Here is a 19,092-nt window from a genome sequence, read left to right on the forward strand (position 1 = left end):
TTTAAGCTGCGGTCGGTTTCCAGACAATATTATCCCATAACCAACTCAATGGCATTCTGTGTTTGCACGTATTCTTTCCTTTTACTTTCTTCCTTCAGACACATTTTTCTTCTTTTCTTCCTGTCTTCCTTTTGCAACTCGTCGTTTTGCAAATTATAGGCTTGGCATTTTGGGAAGGGCAGTTCACCCTGTTGGTTCTTCACAGTTGTGTGCATTTGTCCTGCTGCCACTCCAAGCGTGAACATTCAGAAAAAAAACCACAGCCAAAGGGGAGACAAATCTCATACAACATTGAATAAAAAAGGCAAGGCTTGGCAACGCATAACAAATAAAATGCACACACATGCTTGTTTGGATATCAGGACACATATAGAGGCAAAGCCAATGAATGGCTGTATTGTTTGGGCTAATTGTAGAGATAAACAGCTCTTCCTTGGAGACTTCTCCTCTTTCGCTGAATGTCTTTGGCTGATCACGTTTCGGTGACATTCAAACATGGGGCCAGAATTGAACACACACACACACACACACACACACACACACACACACACACACACACACACACACACACACACACCTGCCTACACACACACACGCAAACACACACATCTTCAGACAAAGACATGTTGGTGCGACGGTTTTACCAACAATGGTTTTCCCTGCTGTATATTTGGCAGACCTCTCTTCCCTTTGATATTAAAGTCATGGCTCATTCATTCTGAAGGAAATCGCTATATTATTACAAAATGTGTCAAATGCCTGGAAGGTTAGACTAAATTCAATACCGCTCCCCTTTGTCAGCAAATGTGCAATGTTTGCACATTTTCTCTTTTTTTCATCAAAAATGAACCACCACCTTGGGGCGTAAAGACATTTGGTGTTAACTGCCTTTTGTTCCAGTGAACACAAATCAATGTGTCACTTTTTACATATGATCCATGACATATTCATTTTGACTTTTTTTGTATAGATTCCTACAAAGAAATTCATGTCACCAACTCATATTCACAATAAATAAAAATCATGTCAATAGAAAATTGTTGATTCATGCAAACAATTGACTTTGTCAATAGAACTTCTCCTGATTGTGCTATTTTAAAAGAAAAGTTCCATAACCTATAGTGTTGTTGATGCTCACACACATTCACTTTCAATCATACATTAAACATTAACATACATGTGCACATATAACAAATACCTGTACATATGTTATTATTCGTGAACCAGACACAATTCATTATGCATTCCGAATATGATTATAAACACTCATACATAATTCATGTGAACAAATTGTATAAGCTGTATTTAATCAAACATTTGAGGCATTTCTTTCCTTTCTCACCCTTTGTGTGACTTTAAATTGGCTTCTTATTCTCTCAGTAAAGGAAATTGATTCCCTTGATCGACTAATGATGGCTTATTGAAGGAATGTGTGTCACTGACAATAATTCTCAGTTATTCTTGCAGCTATGCCCTTTGGAAAATGCATGAAAAAACGTTGATATCGCACTCTGGCTTTTCGAGATGGTTTGGAAATGGAAAATTCATCGCAGATCAGTGGCTTAAAGGCCCTGAAAACATATTTTATATATCAGTTTAGTTTTTGAAGGATGCAGTCCTGCATGAACACAGAAAGTTAAGTTAAGCTTGTTTCACACTATAGTAAATCTCTCTATTTCTGGTTTTGCTTTTGCAACTCTCACTATTTTGAAAGCTCAGTTTGAAACACGTGATATCACTTCCCTGGTCCAATCAGAATTAAGCTCCAACGTCTCTAATGCAAGTTTTTGTATTCAACATTTGTTTTAACATATTTTCAATGTTTTATGGTCTTAGTTGAACTTCCTGTAGAGGCTAAGCCAACGCTTTAAGCCTCTGAGGATCCGCTATGTTGGCGTAATTGACGCACACAAAGTTTGCTGCTGAATAAAAGTCTGAAACAAAGTTTCCAGTTCGATACAGTCCATTTATTGCCTTTTCACTGGTTTCCATTTAACTTGCTTCTTTCTCTCATTCACCATACACGATATTACGGTTCACACAATACCTTTTGCAAATGTTTGTAATCCCGTGTTTGTGTGTGTGCTCCGTGTGTGTGTGTGTTCTCCGTGTGTGGTCCGTGTGTGGTCAAAAACTGTATGGCCTTCCGGCGGAACCTCTAACCACAAACATAGGTTCCTACCTTTATACCCACAGTGTTAATTGGCTCCTACACTTCCCTTAAGTAAAGGTAGAGATGAGAGTTAACAGACAGGGTTACTCCCACTGCTGTCAACCAAATCTGATCAAACCCAACGCTGTTATTACTGATGAAACACATTTTCTGAGTTAATAAAATGTGGTTAATTTGATTTATATTGTTGCTTATGCACTATTAAATATTATACTTAGCAGAGAAGTGCTTTAAACATACTTTTAGCAGTATTATTACTACAGAGGTGCATGATTACATAACAATACATGTCATTTAGATGAAACTTTTCTCCAAAGCGACCTTCATACACTTAAATACCACAGACATAGAGGAGCAATATGAGTTTGACAAGGGCTCTTCAACATGTTGACTGCAGAGGGCAGGGATCACACCAATGACATTATGAATAATAGACACCCTGTGCCCATAAGTGGGTTACACAGACACAATAGGCGCTTTCACACCAAGTACTTTGGCATACTTAGTTCCCAGAACTTAGTTCATCGGAACTCTTTAGTTCCTAGAACTTAGTTCATCGGAACTCTTTAGTTCCCAGAACTAAAGAGCAGATCGCGTTCACACCGGAATAAGTCCCTGAGGGAAGATTAGGCAAATGAAGCCGCCGACGTCACTTCTTCTTCTTCTGCTTTGGGTTTACTGGCAGGCCGCAAACAACTTCAAGGCGTATACTGCCACCCGGAGTCCCCGGCCGGAAGTCCCCGGAGTTGGGGACTGGCTTCAGTAGAAGCTGCTGGGACTCCCAGCAGCTTCTACTGAAGCCTTCCGAGTAAATCGCCAGAACGCCAACACCTCCTCATCTCCACCGCTCCCATGTTTTATTTTGTGTTGCCACAAGTTAGTCTCTCTGCGTTTGTGCGCTGGGCTAATGCTAATGCTAATAATGCTAATGCCATCAAATACAATGGCGGCTTCACAAAACTTTTCAGAGTTTTACGGGGCGTGGTTTGCAATTAGCCCAGCCAATCAGAAATTGGAACTTTTTTCTCTCCCAGGAAAGTACCACTTCTCAGCAGGAACTGAAAAGGGGGGGAAAAGTTCTCATGAACTAAGTTCTCTTTTTGGTGTGAACGCAAAATCCCAGGAACTATCGGAACTAAAAAATAAAAGTACGGGGAAAAGTACTCTGGTGTGAAAGCGCCAAATGTTGATACGCTGATCCACAAGACAATTATTCAATTTTTTACGCAAGAAATAAAGTCTCAGAACACAAAAAAAGGTTATGCAGTATTTCATAACATTTAACTTGCTATTTGTTCTAGATCCTGTCATCCGTGACAAAGTATTCCCCTTATTTACATACCCTCAATCCACTTGGGGATGTAAGACCTGCTGACAACGCACATTGTGCAGCAGTGACCCTATTTTGCATTTTCCTCTCCCCCCTCCCTACTGGTGGGTACAGGTTTATCACAGGGATGAATAACCTTACACGTGCCTCAGTCCCTGCACCAATGATCAGACCTCTAATCATCTGTTATTTAACTGAGCAAAAACATGACAACCCTGCTGGACCATATTATTGACATTAATGACTGTCTATAAGAGGATGGGGGGGGGGGGGGGGGGTCTTTGGTGCTGTGCTTCCTGTCAACACCGCTCACTGAAAACTGTCCATGAGGGAATTGATTTCTGAAGGAACGTGTTGATTAATTTATATCTGGAGTTCAAACATAAGAGCTCTCATGTTAACCCAGCTGGGTTCTTCAAGTGCCCTGTGATAACCCTTTATAATAATCAGTGGTTAATACAGTGAGAGTGTTTCCTGTTTGGAAATCAGACCCAAGCCTCTTAATCAGCTTGGTGCATCTTCCTATACTTTCATTATTGCTCATTACTGTCATGTGTTCAGAGTGTTTCCTGTAGCCTATCTTGCATTGCCCAGTCACTTGATTTGCACTTTTTGCACATACATATGCAATGATCTCCGGGCTGACCTCAGAGAAACTGTGTATACATATTGGAAAGGTCTCTTGTGGTTTTCAGTTGATTTGTGTGCAATAAAATATAGAAAGGCTAAATAATAAATACGTTTAAGATTCTGTTTTATTTTTCTTATACTGCCTCTGCTTTAAACTAAGAAAGTAGCTCCATTTCCAAAAGCTGTCACTTACTTACAAGTGCTTGGTGTTGTCACACTGTCATTCAGACTTCGAGATTATCACTAAATCTTATCTGGTAAACACACAATATGGGGAGAGACTCTTTGTAACGTGTTGCAAGCTTTAAGACATTTGCACACATTTTTCATCCTGCAGGAGGGTTTTGTCATCAACCTGCTCTCAGGGATTATGTTACATTAAACCATTACACAGTCTGTAGTCTACACGTGCACCATCAATGTGCTCCCGTTTGGGTTGCAGTGGAACAGGAAGGTCCGCGGTGCTTTGGAAGCGGAGCAGCAGGCGGGGTGGCGCAGCAGCAGCTGAGGAGGCCGGCGTAGGGAGGCAACGCTGCCTAGGAGCGCGGCGTGCGCACCGCAGGGACGCACTGATTGACAGTCGGAGGCACTGAGCTCGCCGCGCGGCACACTAGCGGAGCTCGCAAATTCTTCCCAGCCCTCACCCGCCTCGTCAAAGACAACTCTGTGTAACACCAGCCAGAGCAGCCTGGCGCAAACAAGGGAGGCTCTTTCTCTCCATCCCCTCGGACTCGGGAGTCTTCTAAATAAAGCAGGAAAAGGAACGCAGCTGCTATCCCATCCCCGCTTTACCTGTTCTGGACCCTAACCTGGCGTTCTGAAGTCCCCTGGAAACGGGAGTGGATGGACTAAAAGGTCAGGTTGCACTTTGCAATCTGAGAAACATTTTCTCGGTTTCTTTTTGTGGAGTAAAAGGACTGCGACTTTCTTTCGGAATCATTTTGGGGTTGATTTTTGTTTATTCTGAAATCCGGCATAATTGTGGCGCGATCGTGAGTCATATTACAAACCCTGGAGCCCGTGAACACTGCTTTTCATTATTTTTAATTGGAATAACGGCCAGATAATCAGGAGACTCTCGGGAGGAATTTTTGGTGCGTAATTTGGTCGATGCGTGCGGGTGCTGAGCCGCAGAAGTAGTTGTGCCTCCCTTGTTTTTTTCCACGTTTAATACCCCATTTTTTCCATGGAGTAGTCTGAATCACAGGTAAAGACTTGAAAGGAGCGGGTTTATTCTGTTTCGCCTGGAACAAACAGGCGGCTCTGATGCGCAGATTCTCCGTAGTATGTGGTAAATGACCAATGGGGAATCATGAACAGCTCTTCAGAACTCGAAGATGGGACTCGGCATAAAAACCAGGTACGTTCACACTACCTACAGTTGCGCTATGGGCTTATGAGGAGTGGTGCATCTGTTTTGGCGCAGTGTTACCACGCCGAGTTTGATAATGTGGCGCTCGGGTGATTCTCTGCACTGTAGAAACTGGATCTGCCCAGGAGCTTTCCTCCACTCCCCGGGCACTGGCACTGGCACTGGCACTTGTGTTCTTGTCATAATGTCTAAACAAACCCGCAGATCACACTGTCCCTCTGGCTATACTTGTGTTTAGCGGACACGGTGTGTTGCTTACTTTGTAGACGAACTGACGAGGAGATTAATGCAAGTGTGCAAAGGATGATAGTTGTTTTCGCATCTTTACAAAAATATTCCCCTCCCATGCACGCCTGTTCTGTACTGTTTGAATGTCTCCAAATCATATTTGTGTTGTTTTTAGTGCTAGAACACACAGGCATCCCTTCAATTGCTATACCACTCCAGATCTCTTCGGATGGGCTGAGACAGGAGTGGACGTGTGTTGTGTTTCAGCCAGGCAAGCTCACTTTGGGGAATAGTCAATGTTTCACAAGGTCAGTGGAGGGCTATTGACAGCCCATGAGGAAGAGAGGGCTCCTCTGGAACACGGAATCAGATTTCTGGGCAGTGAGAGAGCCTGGCGCCTTTTTGGAAACACATGATTCACCCCTCCTATCCTCTTACCTGATGGGGATGGATTTAGGTATTATGCGACATTACTGAAAAATGAAAGGCGCTGATGTGAAAACTTCCTCAGAGCCATTGCAACATCTTTGAGGAAAAGTAAATGTCATTAGACATGTTTGGCTCACAAACCTTGCACTTTTTGTCAGCAGAATGTATGAATTGTCATATGCTTCCCACGCTCTTTTCACTTAGCTCAATCCATCATTCATTTAATTACACTTGGACTTCAAACTAATCGAATATCAATATGCACATCATTCAGAAGCTACAAACTCACATGAAAGATGCTTGTGGGAGGGTCTTGTACTGTTCAAAGCTTGACAGGTGTCAGCCAGTATGGCTTCATGTCATATGCTTGAGTGGATATACCTCAGTCATTAACATGGTGGCACTCTGAACTGGACCTGTGTTTAAGTCCTCTTTAGCTATTAGTGTCTACAAGGCTGTAGTTTAGTTTATATATATATTATAGTTGGCTGATGTAAACTCTACTTCAGAGGTGGAGCTGATCAATAGAGGATTCAACCAACCTTCTGTCTTCTTTAAGTGGATATAGAAGAGGATTATACAGGTCATACAAATAGCAAATACTGTTTAGAGATTTCATTAGATGATTGTCTGTCCTCTCCCACTAGAATTTCTTTCTAAGATCAGCAAACTAGGAAAAATATCTCCTAAAGATACCCGATGTGACTTATTAATTTCTGTGTTCTTGAAGAAAAAAAGACAGAATGACTAAATGAAGCTTTAATATGCTGAATGGTAAGCCTCGAGGATGAAAATGCAAAGCATGTCCCACAACCCCAACACTCGCTCTGGATCAGACAGCATGGGGGGGGGGGGGGGGGGGGGGAGATGAGATGAGAGGTTGTGGGAAATGGGGCTGGCTAATGCTGCTATCTGTCCCTCTCCTCCCTACATCTATCTCTCTCCTTCCCCTGCACTTGTTATTTTGCTATCACACACAGACACATAAATACTCGTTCCTGCTCTGTGTGTCAGCCTGTCTCTCTCTCTGTAATCTTGAGTAGTAACACCAAACCTTTATCTCCGGCCTTGGTGCTATTGACACAGTCATTTCAGACCCAGCGGGGAGGGGCTCGGGTAATAGAGAGCTCTTGCGGTCTCTGTTTGTTTTGATATTACAAAACATGGCCCAGTATTTGTCTGGTGACTCTGCATATTTGATTTGCTGCTGTAGGTGTGCTGTCACTCATTGCCTTTTTTATTCAGACGGAGGCCAGTTAAAGAAAATCAGAGATTCAAGTGCAGCTTAAAATCAACCTTGAACTGTAATTCACTGGATAGACGCAGCAGAGAGCGAGGCTGCCTGGTCAGATCTGCTCTTAACTTGTGTAAATAGAAATGAGACATTTGAAAGAAACAAAATGGCCCCCATGTATTCAGTTTGAGAGAAGCAACTGTAACATCCATACAGAGTTTTTCTATGGAAATAAAGCTGAGATAACTCAGTGATGCATGCCAATATCAATAAGAAAGGAAAACATCTTCTCATTAAGTTCTCATTGAATTGATTGATACACTTCTCTTTCTCTGAGATTGTTCTGGATTTATTTGTTTGCTATAGAATAAACACAAACAACAAAGGATAACATGTTGTGCTTTAAAAACACCAATATTGATTTTTGTTTTGTTATTGCTGTTTCCATGGTAGCCATATACAATCAATGCCATTTATTTTGTCTCATCTGATATGTGTCATGCACACATACACCCATGCACATGCCTACAGTACATACTCACTTACTCACACAAACACTTACACACAGAACATTTCACTACTATACGGTCCATTTCTTTCCACACATTGCCCATGTACACACACACATACTCATGCCCATGCACACATAAAAAGAAACACACACACACAGAAGTCATTGAGACCCAATTGGGTTGCCCACTGGTGGTATTGATTGGAGGCAATCAATACCACTCTGAGAACTTGAAACTTTCCAAAGCACTGAGAGGACTGTTTGTATATTGGAGCAGCTGCTGTGCCTCTTGAGCTCGCACATTACAATGCATAAACAAACAAATTGAACTAAAAATATATATATTTTACAGACATTGTTTGTGATTTTTATCACCCAAGCTACAGTTTTAAACCATGAACAACATAAACAGATTAGAGACACAAAACCATCAATAAGTTATTAAATCACTAACTATAGTGAGGATCTTTATCTCCAACACATTTGACACAAAGCTGTAACAAGGCATGAAGGCTGACCCATATTCCCATTTAGCCTTGGATTATCTCTCATGAATTAAACAGGATGGTATGAAATAAGATCCTCACTAGACGATAAAAAAGATTTCATGATATTATCGCAATATCTAAAGAAAAGTATAGACAAAAAATGAGCTATCAGTCAAATTCATTTTTAGCTTTGTTTATTGTGCAAAAAATGTATATTGTTTAAAATAATCACACTGAATTATGCAGTTGTTTGATCTCGAAGATGTTGCTTTATTTAAAGCAGTCAGAGAAGTTAACTTGCATCCCACACATTCGACACAGAGCTGTAAAAAGGACGATGGTTAGTCTGACCACACACACACACACACACACACACACACACACACACACACATACACATACACACACACACTGCAGACCCACATATATCAAAAACACACTCGGCAGCGACCCAGCTCTGAAATGATATCAGGCTTGCATGGATTTATCATTCTGCACTAACTCACTCTAATATCCTCGCCCCCACATGTGGTAACTGTGCCACATCAGGCAACATAGAGAGGGCTTGATCATCCTCCATGCATACATCTCCCTAAATATCTTATAATTGGGAGCTGAACAGATAATTAAACATATCAAAATGCAGTTTTTATGACCAATATTCCAATTCAAATTTGGATTATCTCTTATAAATTAAACTAAAGTGTATAAAATCAGATTTCCCTAGATCAGGGGTTTTCAAAGTGTGGGAAGGTGAGCCTCCCCTCAGAGAACATAAGAACAGCCGCGCCCACCCCCCTCCCAATTATTATTGCTATTATTATTATTATCATTGTTGTTGTTGCTATAATGCAGGGGTATTCAATTGCATTTCAAAGAGGTCCAGTAAGATAAAATGAAGACTGTTTCTCTCCTCTTGTCTCGTCTCTGTGTGTGTGTTTGAATCTATCGTGCTGGCTCACTGACTGCACCGATTTGATTGGCTGAGTAGCGTCACCTCCTTAAAACATTAAACAATAACTTTTTTAAACCTTTTTATCTTTATGTTTTAAACATATTGTATACAACTCCCCCACTACTTGGACTATTCCTTGCACCCCTCTAGAATAAGCCCAAATGGTCTCAACCATATTGCATCAGTAATAACGTGCACTTTGTTGTTATCGTTATAACAAGATCGCAAGGACAGTGGTAGCGATCGGACAATTGAGTGTTGTTCAGTTTGTGTGTTGTGGAACATGCGTGTCCGTGCATGAAAATATACCACACACCCAATTACAATAGCATGTTCAATTCACTACCCTGGAAGTTAATAAAGTTGTTAAAGTTGGAACAGCCTGTGGACAGCCGTTCTTCCTTGCATGTCAGTCGCCGACACCTTACAGAGGACAGGCAAATCTAGCTGCAGCACGACCCGTATATTTTCGCACGCCGTGTTCTCAACACATATTTTTAAAACATTTTTAACATTTTCAACATCGTGGATAAATCCTTATATGTTCCCGGCAACACACTGAACGTCAATTTTGCCTCCTTATTACACTCATCCCTACTTTAGTGGGAACAATGAGTCTGCGTCTTTGATGCACACAGGAATAAACGCAGATCATATTCTGCACTTGATTTTGATCAAAGTCCATGCGGAAAACCCGCACTCACACAGGTAGGTGGAGATGAAGGGAATGAGCACTTTTACAGCCTTTTTGGCGAAGTGGGGGAACTCGGTCTCCACAGACAGCCAAAAGTGGGCAAGTGTCACTTTTCTCATCTTTTCTCGTTATTTTTTTTCTCACGCTGCGCCTCCCCTGAAGCTCTCTGGCGCCCCCCAGGGGAGGCGCGCCTCACACTTTGAAAACCGCTGCCCTAGATAATTATCATTGCTAAAATAAATCACGATTATCGCACTATCTACAAAAAGTTGAAAACAAATAATGCTAATTCATCTGCAAATGTCTTTATTGTACAAAATAAATATATTGGTGAAAATTATCACATGGCATTATGAAGCAGTTTGATTTGGAGGATGTTGTTTTATTTTTACCAGTCGGAGAAGTTGACTAAAGAATAACAATGACCACTTTTCTTACTTTGATTTACGAGGTACATTATACAAAAGTGATATACTTGACATTGCTCAAAATTATCAAATATAACCATGATTTTCAAAGTGGCTTTATTTCTTTCAGCAACTGCTTTATAGTTGGCCACTTACTGAATGATAATAATGACAAATTGCTGGTAAGTTGCTACTGAAAGGGTTCAGCTCTGCACTCTGCTTAAGCTACAGCGAGCTTAACAGACTCAAGAGAACCGGTCTTAAATTTCGAGGTCCAGATTTATAGATAATTCAGTAAAAGACAGTAATTCCAGATTAGTGTTTCCACTTTCATCATTTCAAATTTTCTTCGGAAAACTTTAAATGGAAAGAAACCAGCATGCCAACTGTGAACATATACCACCAAACAGCCAATATTAATTATTTGCCCATTTGCCAACTCAAGAAATTAACGTTAATGAATTATAACAGAGAAAATGTCCATGATTTCATTATAACTATAGAGCTGCACAATTAATAGAAGTGTCGTCAACATCGCAATATGGTGTAGTGCAATGTTCACAATGCAGGAAGCTAAATATTTGTTAAATATGTGTTTGAATACCATTGGGAATTAAATATTGTTGAGCTGCAGCCAAATAAACTTCAACTTATTCTTCTATGCAAAATGATAAATCCCACCCATCATATGAATCGTATCAGCAATGCATCAGTCAAAAAAAATGTATTCAAATGGTGTAGCCCTGATTATAACCAACAAAATCAACATTTGCCTGCTTAAACCTTTTTTTTTTGTTTAGGCACAGGTATGTACATTTAATACAAATAATATGGCAGTTCTATTAATTGTAATATTGAAACTTTTCAAATTGGTATTTAATACTTGTTTTTTATTAACTTTTTTTTTCTCAGACTTATACAGCTAATTTAAAGTACGTATTTTTTAACGCATGGTAGAACTAAAATGTGAGATGACTTTTGGATCACAGTGTAACAGTTAGTGAAGAGGAGAAGCCTGTAGCCCTGTACTTGTGTGCGAGATGATTGGCTGGCTGGTTTTCTGAGGATCCGTGTTGAATCTAATGAAGCTGCTGAGCTGGCTGGAGGTGGAGGAGGCAGGGTGGACTGGAGCAGAGCGAGGCCCGGAGACTTCCCTGGTTCAGTGGGCCTGTGATTTCCCTGTGGGGGGTCCTGCTATGGCAGCAGTGCAGCCCTAACAACCCAGCCTCTGTCTCGTCCCCCGCCCCAAAAGAGCTTCATCCATTTGTCAGATCACTTACCAGAACACACAGCTGGCAGACGCAGTGGTATGAACAAAACATGGGGGGTAAAGTAACTGAACACATTAACTCAAGTACTGTACTTAAGAACACTTTTGAGCATCTTTTGCTTCTTTGTACTCCTGCTCTACTACAATTCAGAGGTAAATAATGTACTTTTACTCCACTACATTTATTTAATACATTTAGGCCTAGGCTCCACGGGGACGAAAACGGGTTGAATCCGCATATTTCTCATGCGTATAGCCCTTTAAGCTCGACGACGCCGTAACGGAAACGTAGAAACAGACCCCGCAAACGACAACGGTGGATAGATCTGGGAACGGAGCGCTCTGGGGGGTCCAACGGGGCCGTGGGGTCGCCTATACGGTCATCCGTTTCATAGCCCCGCCTCTCCCCGCCTCTCCCCACCTCTTCCCACCTCTCCGCGTACCCCGCATCATTGCTGATGTGTTTCGTTAACAACAACAATGGCGGATCGCAGGGTTGCTATCGTGCTCCAGTCGCTACTGACCATGCTACAGTTCTTTGTGCAACATCTACAGGAGCTCCTCCTTGAATTCAGATTATTTATCTTTATCTCGATATGGACATAAACGCGAGTGAAGTCTAATCTGACAGGACGGAGACACGCAGCTCCTCCCGCTGTGATGCAGCGGGAGCAAAACACACACTTCAAGTCAGATCATCACCCTTAGCTATTTTAATTACCTCTCAAACTACCTAAACTAGTTATAAATATGTTTATTTTTACTGTCGGGTCACTCATTACTGGATCAGCTGCTGCATGAGACAGACACTGACGCTGTCAGAAGAGAGGAAAAAGAGACAGGCTCCGTGTATTTTATGATTATATATCATTATATCGTCGTTATTCATTTGTTTTAAAGCTCAATAAATAACAATGAAGACCTTTGACCGGCACTTTTATAATTTTGTCCGGAAGATTTAAACTTTAACACACGTTGACCGGCGAAAAACTCTGCCCGGTTCCGTCGGCCCCCACCAAGGAGAATAAACAGAAGTGCAGCCATGACAACCATTCTTCTTCGCTGCTTTTGTGGAGGAAGTTGCTGCTTTTGTGGAGGAAGTTACAGCGCCACGTACAGGTTCGGCATATGTACTGCAGCTTTTCCAGCGGTTGGATGTAAACGGAGCCGTCTCGTGGAGCTTGACACAATCCGGTGTATATTGCGTGTGGGCGGAAGGTTTTTTGCGTTTGCGTTTGCGTTACTCCGATGCGTTTTGCCGTATGTGTTCCCGTGGAGCCGGGGCCTTAGTTACAGTGTTTCCCACAGATCTGAAATATACTTGGGGGGGTGGTGGTAGCGGGGTTGAGGTGACGTGCCTTTGTGACGTGCAACAACATTAACATTAACCTTTCTGTTGGTCGCTTGTTAGCAGACCCTTCACGCGATGGCAGAGCGAACAGGTACAGGCAGGGCCCATAGTGATAGCCCTATAGTTTAAATCTACTACCCACAAATAAACATATGGTTCCGGGGGCATGCTCCCCCGGTAAGATTTCTTTTACATTTTCGAGTTAAATGCATCAATCTGGTGCATTTTGAGGGGCAAATAAAGAGACTAGATCTATGGGAACACCTATATGAAACAGAACTGTATAGATTTCAATAATCATAACATCATGGCCATAACCAATAACATACCATTTCCAATATGAAAAAACACTGAAACTTGTTTATTTATTTTTGGTCCATTTATAGTTGTGAGTGTGTCTGTGCTCCTGAATCAGCCTCTCCTGTCTCCCTCCTCTCCCCCCTGCTCCTCTTTGAGGCAGCAGCAAAGACTAGTTTTAGCTCTCAACAAGTTTTAAAAGTGTATCTTACCTTTTTTCACCTAGTTCACTTTTTAAATTTTTATTCATGCATATTTTACTAATCACTACCCCCTCAAATGGAAATATGTGTTTACATAAATGGTGACCAAACCGTTTGAGACCCACTGAGAACTTAGACTAAGTTAACTATCTAAACACTCAGAGAGTCCTTTACCTCACCTGAGCTGAGGTTATCCCGAGCTTGAATGACACACAGAGACCAATCAAGGGCTTTGATTTATTATCTGTATGATGGTGTCGGCAGGCCACATCATGTAGACAGCCAGTCACCCTGTGTGAGGCAGGCCACTTAACAGGCCAGGCCATCGGGAAACCCCCCGGTCCTCCTGATGGCCAGTCCGGGACTGGATACAGGAGGCGTAGAGCGAGGGATCATTGTCCCCAAGTTAATCGATCGCAGATGGCGTTGTGGTCGCGGACCAAAAAAAAAAAAAAAATTATTATTATTAAAAAAAAAAAAAACTAAATGGGTCGAGAAATATACTTGGGCGGCCATGAATATACCTGGGCGGCCCGCCCAAGTAAAGTCTATGTGTGGGAAACCCTGAGTTACTTTGCACAATTTGATTAATAACATGAAATATAGACACTTAAATAAGACTTTAGTTCCACCTGGAGTAAATTCACAAGCTACCCTTCAGTATACAAAGTCATTAAAACTAGCTGCACCTTTACCAGCTTTGATAACACTTTAATGATCAATCATTATAATAAAAAATATCATATATATTATTCTGAGCCAATATGCATAATTAGTACTTTTACTTTTGGTAACATTTTGAATGCAGGACTTTTACTTGTAATAGAGTATTTTTACACTCTGGTACTTCTACTTTTACTTAAGTACAAGATCTGAGTACTTCTCCCACCTCTGAACAAATCACAAGTTCAGCATGTGAAAATAGGGCACACTTTTATTTATATATATATATCTATATGTACTGTCTTTCTCAGTGTCATTGTATGCGTGTGCCTTTGTATGCGCACATGTACAGATGGAGCATCTTATTTCAGACTCCAGCTTACTGCTTCCTGCCTACGACCTGCCAGTTACCTGCCTAAGACCTGCCAAAGACCAGTATCTGGGAATGTTAAGCCCTCCCACTATTTTCCAAGAGGGCGTTGCCAGATTTTCAATTTCAGGATTTAACCAGGAGATGGCGCTTCCTTCACAGAAACAGGAAGACAGCTTTTCATGGACTTTCAGTTTTGTTTAGAAGAGCATTTGAACACATCAATATTTTAGATCAAATAAAGTATATCTAATCTTGTAATTCAATAATATATAGTCTTTATATATTAAATAACTATGGCCAAACTAAGACTTAGTTTTTCACAAGAGAAAATGCAGATATTATATAAAAAACTAAAGTTAAAATCTTGTTTTTAATGCCCCAAGAGCAATAAAAACACTTGGTAAAAAAATCCTGAGTGAGGCTTTCATAAATTGCATTTAGCTGACGCTTTTATCCGAAGCGACTTACTATTTAATAAATTATAAATGATTATTCATAACAAATATGAGTGATGTGTGATTATTATTCATGCTATATACTGATATAGGGCTAAGTAAGCAATCAATCCTGCAAATTAACCTGTTTCACGCCTTCCCCCCGGTACCGGGCGGATAAACGCGTCATTTGCAGGAAACAACGTCTAAGGAATCTTAATATTGAATAAAACTATGAATGTGTTATATCCATGTAACGGGAAGAAACTCAGCTAACTGATCTTTTTAATTTTTTTTTTCAAAAAAAACCCACAATGCTAGCACTCAGCCTCTGAATTAGCCTCGATCGAAAAAACGGGACCGACAAAGGCACATAAACTCACTCAGAACTCCCTTATTACTTATCCTAGATGCACAACCAAACACTATTTTTTGGTGTCCTGGAGACACTGAATCTAACGGTGCCCACCTCAACACTCAGTGATAAACATTCGCGACGCTATCAACGAAAGCGTACATCATCACATGTGGAGCCAAGAAGCTAAACATGTAAATATGGCTCACCTTGGTCAAAAGTGGTCTTCAATGGCATTAAAACGATAAAAAAACGATGCTGCAGTTAATCCATAGGTTCATCCTATGTGTCTGTGCCTTCTTTGAAATTATTTCTGATAATCCATAAGCAATACAACTGCGTTTTAGTTTCCAAACTCCAGAAGGAGACATTCCTCCAGTTTAGTTTCGCTTTCCACACGCGAAGCGGCAACATTTTTTCTTTATAATGTGTGTCTATGTGAGTCTCCTCCTTCGATTCTATTGGCTCTAACGGTCACAAGGGTATGTCAACCAACCAGATCGAGCAAGGGGGGCCAGAGAGATAGGTCAAATCCACCCAAATGACCCCAGATGGCCCAGTTTTTGGCTAAATCTCTCTAAAAAGGTCAAATTTCACTTGTTTTGCATCAATCTTGATACAGGGTACTTATTATATGTTGTACTTTGGATTCCTAAAGCTTTTAGTCTACTAACCCATCATCCAAGGGTAGTTTTCACTATCTGTAAAAAATAATTTTTGGACGGACACTATAATTTACAGTTTTTTACTATGTAAAATCTGAATTTTCTTTAAAATAAAAAACATTTATATTGATTCTGACACTTCTACATCCAACTCACAGGTTTATCATTACTTTGAGAAAAGATTATTAATTTAACCCTTTTAGAAGGGAAGATATGGTCATTTGTTCTGGGAATGTCATTTTCGAGCCTGAGACCTGAAAAACAGGCTCAGAGTGGAACAGGTTAACCCTTAGTTGTTCAATATATTTATTCAGACAATGTGAGTAGAAATACAGAAATTCTGCTCCCACCTAAGGCCAACGTTGCAATAATACAACATTTCCCTAAAAACTTACCAAAACGTAAACATTTTTAAAACTCTTTCATTTCTGCTCCAGAGGCCAGGGGTTAAATTGGGATTTGATATGTGGGGGGGGCTCTGTTAGAAGGTGCGACGGGGGGGGAGAGAGAGAGTTAGACGCTCGTGAATTGTCAGCGGGGGAGGGGGGGGGTGTTGTCGGCCGTAAGCGAACCGGGCCGTTGGCGTCCGGCCGTTCTGTGACTCTCCAGAACTCACAGCTGGCCAGGGATAAGTCCCGACTCTCCCGACGGCCAATCCGTGCCTCCCCTGACTGCACGTTGCTGACACACACCGCTGCAAACTCTCTGCACGGAGGAGCCGCGGAGGAAGAGACACACGTTCACTAAGCCGAAAAAACTATATCCGGTCACAGTGATCTGCTATTTTAAAGTAAATTCAACACATATCGACCCTAAATATAGCAAATATTAAAAACGAGAAAGTGTTAACATCGTTTTTTGTAAACATATGACAAATGTGCGAGGGTGATGACATCAGAGCATCGTCCTATGGGCTTAGCCCCGGACAGGTACAACAGGTATTCACTCAGAGGGGGGTAGGTACTAAATGCCACCCATTTACATGTCGGCAAACAAAGTCAAAAATCAACATACAGTAGGGGGGTGGGGGATGGTGAACGGTATGTGGGTATGTGGGACACTGAAAAGTCTCTGTTAAAAAGCCTCAGTCACCTTAATTCATGTAATAAAAACATCTCAGGTCAGTAACACTGAAAGCTAAAAGTGCAATACCATGTTCAGCTATGTTACTATTTATAATGTTATTGTTGTTACAACAGAAGATGTTTTTCTTTATATTGAAGTTAAATGCATCAATCTGGTGCACTTTGAGGTCAAAATTAAGAGATTTATGGATACCGCTGGAAAAAGCTGCATATGCCGAGCCTGTACGTAGCGCTGTAACTTCCTCCACAAAAGCAGCCTTCTGTTTATTCAACGTGGTGGGGGCCGAGGGAACCGGGCAGAGTTTTTCGCCGGTCAACGTGTGTGAAAGTTTAAATCTTCCTTATTGAGCTTTAAAACAAATGAATAACGACTATATATAATAATAAAATAAACACCGGCTGTTGTTATGCCTGCTGTAACGTTAAATTACTCCGTTCTCCGCTTAAGTAATTATGCCGTTACAAGCTTCATAGTTGTATTTATCATCTAAATTTGCCGAAACAAGTTTAATATTCTGAAAGCCAAGACTTTGTTTATTTGAAATCAGATGAAAACAAACTGTAACGGACCCATATAATTCATATTCTGAGTCATAAAGACTTTATTTAAAATCAAACAAAACACCCGAACCCAGAGAAAATAGTTTTTTACGCAAATCCACGTTTATTTTGAAATGAGCCGTTGCGACTTCCGACTGATTTCGATAGAGCGGGTCACATATGTGACCTGCTCTATCGAAATCAGTCGCATTGACCCGAAGACACATTTTGAGTTGTATACACTGTTGGAAAGAGGAGATTCCTAGCTTTCTAATGATATCAATATTTTTGTTGTACTCCAAATATTAAGCAAAATATGTCACATTATATAATGACTGTCACCGAGTCATCATTTTGAGAAAAAGGCCTTCAAAGTTTCCTCTTCTCTGGAATCCATCGATGTGATTGATTATTAGCGGAGCAAATGATCAAAATAGTCCGGAGGGAAAATATTTCCGTTTGGATTACTGGTCTGGGGGAAGCTCGCGAGTGTGTGAGTGTATGTGTGTGTGTGTGTTTGTGTATTTTTGCGTTAGTGTATATTGTGTTTGTTTCCCTGGGAAAACACTCACGAGAAACACCGGCTGTTGTTATGCTTGCTGTGACGTTAAGTTACTCCGTTCTCCGCTTGTAAATATGCCGTTACAAGCTTCATAGTTGTATTTATCATCTAAATTTGCCGAAACAAGTTTAATATTCTGAAAGCCAAGACTTTGTTTAATTGAAATCAGATGAAAACAAACTGTAACGGACCCTGCCGTGTTATCTATGATTACTTATGCCTTACATTCATAATTTCAGCCAGAGGGAGGGGGAGCTGCGCTACGGAACAGCAGATTGCGATTGAGAGGTGCCTGTCATCTTCCCTTTACAAGCTTCACAAATGTATTTATCGTGTGATTTTGGAAATAAAAGTTTCATATTCTGAAAGCCAAGACTTTGTTTATTTAAAATCAAACAAAACACCCGAACCCCGAAAAAATTGTTTTTTCCGCAAATCCACGTTTATTTTGAAATGAGCCGTTGCGACATCCGACTGATTTCGATAGAGCGGGTCACATATATGATATAGTGTATTGTATTATTAAGTAATATCATACATTAACCCCATTATGGCAGATGCCACATTGAATGGATGAACACATGTATGCATCAATAATTACAACAGAGTATTTCTAAATACAAGCTGTAAAAATACTTATACGTCTCATGCAGCAGCTGATCCCGGCCGACAGTAAAAATATATTGTATAACTAGTAGGGCTGTCAAGTTAACGCGTTAATAACGCGTTAACGCAAAAAAAAAATTAACGCCACTAATTATTTTAACGCGATTAACGCATGTGTATTTTTTGTCCTCGGCCGCCGTAGTTTCAGAGCGCATGGAGTTTAAAATACCATCGACA

General features: G+C 40.9%; 1 protein-coding gene across 2 annotated transcripts in view; it reads left to right on the top strand.

Moving 5' to 3' along the window:
* Positions 1 to 4,654: 4,654 nt before the first annotated feature.
* fibcd1 (fibrinogen C domain containing 1) overlaps positions 4,655 to 19,092 on the top strand; it is a 128,738-nt gene continuing 114,300 nt past the window's right edge. For both annotated transcript variants that reach the window (XM_034122769.1, XM_034122770.1), the window contains exon 1: positions 4,655 to 5,493. In XM_034122769.1, the coding sequence (XP_033978660.1) occupies positions 5,446 to 5,493 (48 nt within the window). In that variant the 5' untranslated portion in view covers positions 4,655 to 5,445. The remainder of the gene's footprint in view (positions 5,494 to 19,092) is intronic.

This window comes from Trematomus bernacchii, unplaced genomic scaffold (assembly GCF_902827165.1).
Source record: "Trematomus bernacchii unplaced genomic scaffold, fTreBer1.1, whole genome shotgun sequence".
Lineage (NCBI taxonomy): Eukaryota > Metazoa > Chordata > Actinopteri > Perciformes > Nototheniidae > Trematomus > Trematomus bernacchii.